Raw genomic sequence first — 8,116 nt, forward strand, 5'->3', positions numbered from 1 at the left:
TACTATACCTCCTCCTCCTCTGCTAGCTCTCCCCTATTCAGCCTTCTCGTCTCATTGTATCACACCATAACAGCAGCACTGCAGCATCACTGGCAAATAATATAAAGGTTTTGTTGTCTAGACAAATCCTGAAAATGCCTTTAAAACTGGAGACTTGGATTAGTGGATGGAGTGAGTCTGGCATTAGAATCAGTTAAATCACTGAGTAAGCTTTGATTTAAACTTTTTGTACATTATTTTAATGACAACAAATATAAATTTGAGCTTACACTATTTGAAATAATGCATTTTCACAAAATGCAAGTCATTTGATCTCCTGAAATCAAGTAAAATGTGACTTTTCCTTTAATTAAAATTCACTAAGTCAAATCAGATTTCACATGATCTTTCTGTGGGAACATTAAATTCAAAGTAAGTCACAGAAACTCTAAATCATCTCTGGCGAATCCAGCCCTGGCGTTTGCACCTGAACTCAGCAGGTCTTTGAGAGCTCACTCGGGCTCGAGGGTGGCCTACTTCATTTATAATTTAGCTCATTAGAGTCACTAATTATGTAGGATTGAGGGCACATTTTACAGTACAGCAATATTTCATGTAATTACCGCCACACCAAAAATACAATATGTGTCACATTATGAGAGATTGGTGCTGCTTTTTGAGAGCTCATGTGGTGTGTGGCTGCCGCTATCTCAATCAGTCATGATGCAGGGTAGTCCTGCTCAGCTGGCTGATAGCAGAGATGTTAGGTAGGCAACACAAAATGGAGGAGGCAGCAGACACAAGCTCAGCTGGTCCATTAGGAGCATGTCTGTGTCCTGACAATCACAATTGAGATGACAGAGCATTAAAAGACCCAGAGGAGCCCGTGAGCGTTGATGCATACCTGTGTGTGTGTGTGTGTGTGTGTGTGTGTGTGTGTGTGTGTGTGTGTGTGTGTGTGTGTGTGTGTGTGTGTGTGTGTGTGTGTGTGTGTGTGTGTGTGTGTGTGTGTGTGTGTGTGTGTGTGTGTGTGTGTGTGTGTGTGTGTGGTGACCTAAGGAATATGCCTACGGGGGGTCTTGTGGGGGGAAGGGTAGGCAGGATTAGTTATAGTGTGCAGCACAGTTATTGGTCACTGGACACAAACAATGGGAGGGCTAAAGAGGATTTGGTCTGTGTGCGTACCCCCTCCTCCCCTCCTGCTGTCCTGTAGTGCCAGTGGGAAATGTATGGTATAGAGGGCGAGGCTGAACCCTTTGGGACGGCCCTGTACATCTGGAAGATTGGCCTGCCTGCCTGTCTAGCAGTCCCCCTCCCCCACAACACAGTGGAACTTGAACTACATATGGAAGAGACAATCACAGCCACATTAAGTCACCAATTAGACAATGCCTAGCACAGACGGGATGCCAATCAGCCTCATTTAAAGACAAACATTGATTGTGATGTGAGCCAGTTTAACTGGTATATCTCTCTTGATTGCATAATACCTGCTGCGTATTTCAGAGAGTTGTGCGATTTAATCAGCTGGTTAGAAGTTTCTAAATATACCAAATCTGCCCTCTCACTGCCAAACTACTAATTTGAAGTTGTGCTCATTAAACTCCAAGGCCCTTGTACTGTGATAGTTAATCACATCCTTATATAATACGTAATGTAGGCAAGTATGCTTGCACTGTTACATACTAACAGTCTTAGTATCTTCCATCACTACTGTACAGTAGAAAAGGAGAGAAGGTAACATTCACTTCTATCTATAGAGGTAGATACTGATAAACCAGCCATACTCATTGGTTTGCAGCTCTGCCCACAGTGACCTACTCCCCCAAGAAATATTGATTGAAACGATTGATTGGCCATTTTATATCACGTCATGGTATAAATGCTCGCATCGGCCAGTCCTAGAGCCTTAGATGACCTGTGCAGGAGGGGTGTGTGTGAGACTACGAGGCAGGCATGCTTGGCGAGGATGATCCAGGCGGCGGTAATATGCGGCTCCAGAGCAGAATGCCTCCTTTGTGTCTTTTGAGATTTAATGAGTCTGTGATAGGCTGTGTTGTGAGCTTGTAGACACAGAGACACTCTTCAACAAGGATGGCTATTGTGTGACGAAGTGTATGTTTGTGTAAGTATGTGTGTGTTTTAAGTGAGAATACAATCTGTCTGTGGGAGTTGGCTTCAAGTTTTATGGAATAACTCTCATTTATCTCGGAGAAGACAACTGACAAAAAATTAAAGCAGCCATTTAAATTACCTATTGTACAATTTGCTCATGATAAAATTGCTCTTGATTAGAGCATCAGCTGTGAGTGAGAATAATAAAGCATGCAAACAGATTATACTATTTGTATGATAGATTATTTTTTTCCATAATCACCGTGAATGACAAAAGTGATTAAAAAAAAATGCTAAGCCTATTCTTCTGGTCATATCGTTTGGGATTCAACACTACAAAATTTTGTTTTTTGTTTCAACAAATTATTTTTAATATTAAGTATTCTGTTGATAATTTTCATGATTAATCTAGTAATAGGTTGACCTATAACATTTCTACTATAATTTCTCAGAGCCGAAGGTCCCAAAATGACTGGGTTTGTCTGACCAATAGTCAGAAGATATTCACTTACACAATATCATAAAACAGAAACAAAACCGCTCATTTGAGAATCTAGGAGCAGTCATTTCTTTCACAAATTTGTTGCTGATAAATCGTTTCAGTCTAATTGTTTATCGTAGTCCTTAAACATGAAGATTAGAGATTTATAGATAACTTTACTAACTGTATCAGTATAGTACAATATATTTATTAATATTGCTTGCCATTCACATCAGGTGTAATTTTTCCTACACACAGGCTATTTGTCCGCTTTTCCTAATCTTGTTTGTTATGTTCCAAGTATATCCATGCTGTACACTCTGTAAAGCACTGTGACCTTTCTCCATCTCTTACTCTCTTCTGTTCCCCTTCCCAGTGGCTACCATGACAACAGAGGCAAGTGCAGTGAGCGAGGCGGACACAGAGGGCAAGCAGAAGGCCAGTGTCGCCGAGGCCGAACAAGAACCCGAGAACAAGCAGAAGCCAGAGGCGGCGGCGGAGCCGGAGGGGGAGCAGTCAAGCAAGAAGGCCCAGGAGCAGTCTTCTGAGCCTGGGCCCGCTGACGTAGCTACCTCCCCTGAGGAGGAGCAGTTGAAGCCTCGTACCCGGACCTCTGCTGGCAAAGGCCTGTCTCGCCTCTTCTCCTCTTTCCTCAAACGCCGCTCACAGTGCTCCGAGGAGGGGTTTGAGGCAGAGAAAGCCAGGGAGGAAACGGCAGACAAAGAAGAAAAAGCTGACAAGGCAGAAGAGGAGAAGGAGGAAGAGTTGAAGAGTGAAGAAAAGGAGGCTAAAGTAGAAGCAGAAAAGTCAGAGGTGAAAGAAGTGGAAGAGAAGCAAGAAAAAGAACAAAAAGAGGTGAAAGAGGGAGAAAAGGTTGAGAAGAGGGGCAGTAAAAAGAAAAAAAAAGAAGCCAAGAAGAAATTAGAGAAAAAGGATGAAGTGAAAGTGAAAAACAACGAGGAGAAAAGGGAAGAGGAAAAGGTGAAAAATAAACAGGAGCAAAAGGAGGAGAAAGCACAGCAGACTGTAGAAAAGAAAGAGGAAGAGGAAAAATTGGAGACAAAAGAAAAGGAAAAGAAAGAGACTGCTGAAGTTAAAGACAAAGAGGCTGAAGCTGGTAAGAAAGAGTGTAAAGAGGAGGAAAAAGTTGACAAGAAGTTTGCAAAGAAAAAAGAAAAGGAGGAAAAGGTAAAGAAGAAGGAAGAGGAAAAAGCAAAGAGGAAAGCAGAGGAAGAAGACAGAGTTAAGAAGAGAGAAGAAGAGAAAGCAAAGAAGAGAGAGGAAGAAAAGGCAAAAGAGGCTGAAAAATTAAAGAAGAAAGAAGAGGAAAAGACCAAAAAGAAGAAGGAGGAGGAAAAAACAAAAGAGGAGAAGCCTAAAAAGAAAGAAGAGAAACCAAAAGAGGACTCAATAAAGAAAGAGGACAAGGCAAAAGAAGAAGTAAAGAAGATAGAGAAGGAGGAGGAAAAGACAGAAGAAAAGCAAAAGAAAGAAGAGGAAAAAGGGAAGAAAAAAGAGAAGGGGAAGAACAAAGGGAAGAAGGACGAGAAAGGGCCGTGTGAGGAGCAGGTGAAAGCACCGATTGCAGCTCCAGAGCCTGAGCTTAAAACTGAGCCAGACACTGAGCAGGCTCCGGATCAGCACTCGATAAGCAGCGCAGAGACACAGGTGAGTGGGACGCTGACAAACATTACACTATTCCACAAATCTTTCGCTTTCTTGCCCAGACTAAGACTCATATTTGTCTGTTTTTTTATATAAGACTACAGCCAGGCAGCTCAGCTTATCACAAAGACTGGAAATGGAGGAACAGTTAGGCTGACTCAGTCCAGAGTTGACTAAATCCACCTACCAGCCTGCTCAAAGCTCTAGACGTACCCGTTTTATCTTGTCTTTTAAATCGGTACAAAATCCAAAGTGTAAAAATTACAAGTTAGGATCTAACCGGGATTTATGTGCCAGACTGATTCTTTTCTTCTTGCCACTGTAAAACAAGATTCCTGCTCCGGGCCAAGGAATAGTCACGCATTTTAATTGACCCCCTGTTGTTTTTACGCTTTGGTTTTGGACTGATTAAAGAAAAGAGATAAAGCTTGTCGAAGCAATTTTTGGGCTTTCGAGGCGCAGGTAGGCTTTGGACATAGCCTGGGGCAAACTGTTTTCACCTGCTTTAAATCTTTATGCTAAACGTAACGTAATATTTAACGGAACAATCTTCTAACGCTAGGCTAGAAAGACAAGGGCATTATCCAAAATGTCAAACTTTTCCTTTTATACTGCGTGAGAAATGAGACAAAAACAGAGCTTTCATGTATACACATTCAGGCAGCAGACTGAATTCTAGTACAGGGACACATGTTTTTTTTCTTTCTGATGAATTTTTTATGATGTGGACAGCTTGCTCAGCGAAAGTAACCACGCTGGTTTGAGCTGAAAGTCTGGTCTGAAACTAAAATGATCTATGCTGGTCTGAAACTACAGCAAGCATACAGCAGTATTTGTTGTTTACTAACATCTGTAGTTGTATTAATTATAATGTTCTCATTTAAAAAAAAAAAAAAAAAAAAAAGAACAACTAGAGACCATCTTGTGGTGGGATCACACTAGTCTTGACTCCAAATCGGGCCGGGGGCAAAAGTGGGTGGGGGTCCTTTACCTACTTTCTACTCCCCTACGTCCAGTGCCCTTGCTCTCACCTTTTTTGAACATTGCCTTCATTTTGATCTCAACTACACACTTGTAAAGTTGTATGTCTTTTTCTTGCATGGTTTTGATGCTCTCGCAAACCACCCTCTGTAGTAGTTCCCACTCTATTAGGTGTCTCCAGGGCCCCTTTTTGCCATGACAACACGCACACACTCACAGACTAAAGGTGAAGGTGAAAACTATACCAGCGTCTCTGTCTCATCTAGTAAAAAAAACAAAAACAAACATTGAGTCCTCCCTCATCTGTATTTGACATACTTTGCAAATGTCTTGTGTTGACTGTATCAGCAGGCTCAAGAGGAACAGAAGGAAGAAGCTGCGACAAAGGAGCCCGAAGTTGTGGAAGAAGTGAAGGAGGACACAGAGAAAACAGAGGAAGAACCAGCAGAACAGGAGAAAGAAGCTAAAGGAGAGGAGAAAGCAAAGGAGAAGGCAAAGGTGGAGAAGGCAAAGAAGGACGAGGCGAAGAAGGAGAAGCCTGTCAAAGAAAAGAAGACAGAGAAGAAGGTAGAAGAGGCTAAAGGCTCCAAACGTCAGAAAACCATGCAATGCAAAGTCACCTTACTGGACGACACTCAGTTTGAGTGTGAGCTTGATGTAAGAAACCTCCAAAATTATATTATGTTTTTGTTGTACTATAACATGTCACCCTTGTTAAAGGTCCACATTGTTATGAAGACTGAAGAATATCCCTCTCCCTCTGTTTGGTCTGATTGTCTCATGTAGAAACATGCTAAAGCCCAAGAACTTCTAACAAAGGTGTGCGACCACGTCAACCTGCTGGAGAGAGATTACTTTGGCCTCTGTACCTCGGAGACCCCAAACAGCAAGGTAGGCTGGTTTTTCTACTCTGGTAGTTTTAGTTACTCTGCAAAAGCATAATAGATATTTTTCATGATGTTAAAATTGGCCATGAGCAGTTGGTAATTGTTTTTCTTCCATTTTTTTCTGCAGACATGGTTGGAGTCCACCAAAGAGATCAGGAAACAGGTTTCAGGTGCTGTGTATGAGTTCACGTTCGGTGTAAAGTTCTACCCTCCTGATCCAGCACAGCTAACTGAAGACCTCACCAGGTGAATGTCTCTAGTGTAAAAGACACAGTTTAACATTTAGGGAGATTGCTTATTCGCTGAGATGTGACATGTTATTTAGTGAGCTTTGGAGACGCAGGTAGGAGGGTTTTTAAAAAAACAACTTTGGACAGAGCCAGGGTAACTGGTTACTCCTGCTTCCAGTTGTTATGCTAAGCTAAGCTAAACACCTGTTGGTTTTAGCTTAAAATATAGAGTACATACATGAGAGTGGTCTCCACCTTCTCATCTAACTCTCAAGCGTGTTTTTCTAAAATATGGTCACTACAGTAAAATCAGAAGTTTTCATGTCTTAATAAGTTGTTTTTTCCTTTTACGTGTTATTTAGGTACTTTCTGTGTCTCCAGCTGAGGAAGGACATTATGAGTGGTGTTCTCCCCTGTTCCTTTGTCACTCTGTCTCTGCTGGGCTCCTACACAGCCCAGTCAGAACTGGGAGAGTATGACCCAGAGCTTCATGGACCAGATTATGTTAAGGAGCTGAGCCTGGCCCCAGGACAGAGCCAAGAGCTGGAGGAAAAGGTGATGGAGTTGCACCGCACGTACAGGTAATCAAAGGGGATGGGCATTGTTCGGAGCAACGTAGGGATGGCAATCTTTAGTTAACACATTAGTTTTATTAAGTTTGACTAAGCACAATTCATCAGACACAAACTGTGAAGGACCTCTGCATCTTGAGCATTTATATAACCTTTTAGATGCATGATTTGACCAAATGATCAAATGATTTTGACAATAAAACACATCTTTATGCAGACCCTTATCATCTGTGTTTTGCCAGGTCTATGAGTCCAGCCCAGGCAGACATGTTGTTTCTGGAAAATGCCAAGAAACTGGCCATGTATGGAGTTGACCTGCACCAAGCTAAGGTAGTTTTTTTTTGTTTGAATGATTGTACCTGTTGAGATTAGTGTTGTGTGGGTTAACTGATGGTGCAGGCTTTTCATGGAAATTCCAAAATGCCAAAGTCCATGTCTCAAGTATTTACCGATTTCATTTTGTGTCATTATTTTTGCAATAGCCTGCTTGTGTTACATCAGTAGCATCCATATTTTAATTACAAAATTGATGTCAGGCCTCTTTCATAAAAAAAGGAGAGATTAATATAATTTCAAACTCCATGACCTTAAATTCCATGTGTTCCGTAGCTTGAGAAAGTCTGCCTCCCAGTGGCTGTTTGTTGCAGGTTTAGGGTGACGGCGTGTGGTGAGACAATATCATTATTGTTTCCTCCTATATGCAGGATCTTGATGGTGTCGACATTACGCTGGGGGTTTGCTCTGGTGGTCTGATGGTTTACAAAGACAAGCTGAGGATCAACCGTTTCCCTTGGCCGAAAGTGCTCAAGATTTCCTACAAACGCAGCAGCTTCTTTATCAAAATCAGGCCATCAGAGGTAAGTCTGAATTAACATTTTCCATTCAGTTTTTTTTGTGTATTTCAATAGATTAGAATAGTTTTTATTGTTTCTGTACCTCATCCAAACAACCAATATGTTTATCCAAAATCCTTCTCCACCTATCTGTTATGTGGCTCTTTTTCTTCTATCAATGACCTGAAAATTAACAGCAGATTTACTGATGAACTTTTTTCACCTAGGCACTCATTGGACTTTTTATGTTCATATGAGTTTACTACATAAGCATTAGACTTAAAATGTTATTGCTGGATTGTAATCCCACAGCTATACACATGCAGAATATATTATATATTTGACTTAACAACTGCGTTTATCCATTTCAGTT

General features: G+C 41.4%; 1 protein-coding gene across 25 annotated transcripts in view; it reads left to right on the plus strand.

Annotated features, from left to right (window-relative positions):
- LOC116690995 (uncharacterized) overlaps positions 1 to 8,116 on the plus strand; it is a 34,622-nt gene that overhangs the window by 6,551 nt on the left and 19,955 nt on the right. For 24 of the 25 annotated variants that reach the window (XM_032518259.1, XM_032518258.1, XM_032518257.1 and 21 more), the window contains exons 2-8: positions 2,952 to 4,243; positions 5,570 to 5,878; positions 6,008 to 6,112; positions 6,236 to 6,354; positions 6,701 to 6,919; positions 7,153 to 7,240; positions 7,615 to 7,767. In XM_032518259.1, coding sequence (XP_032374150.1) covers positions 2,960 to 4,243; positions 5,570 to 5,878; positions 6,008 to 6,112; positions 6,236 to 6,354; positions 6,701 to 6,919; positions 7,153 to 7,240; positions 7,615 to 7,767 — 2,277 coding nt within the window. In that variant the 5' untranslated portion in view covers positions 2,952 to 2,959. The remainder of the gene's footprint in view (positions 1 to 2,951; positions 4,244 to 5,569; positions 5,879 to 6,007; positions 6,113 to 6,235; positions 6,355 to 6,700; positions 6,920 to 7,152; positions 7,241 to 7,614; positions 7,768 to 8,116) is intronic. The other variant, XM_032518256.1, reaches the window with a different exon arrangement.

Source organism: Etheostoma spectabile, chromosome 6 (assembly GCF_008692095.1).
Source record: "Etheostoma spectabile isolate EspeVRDwgs_2016 chromosome 6, UIUC_Espe_1.0, whole genome shotgun sequence".
NCBI lineage: Eukaryota > Metazoa > Chordata > Actinopteri > Perciformes > Percidae > Etheostoma > Etheostoma spectabile.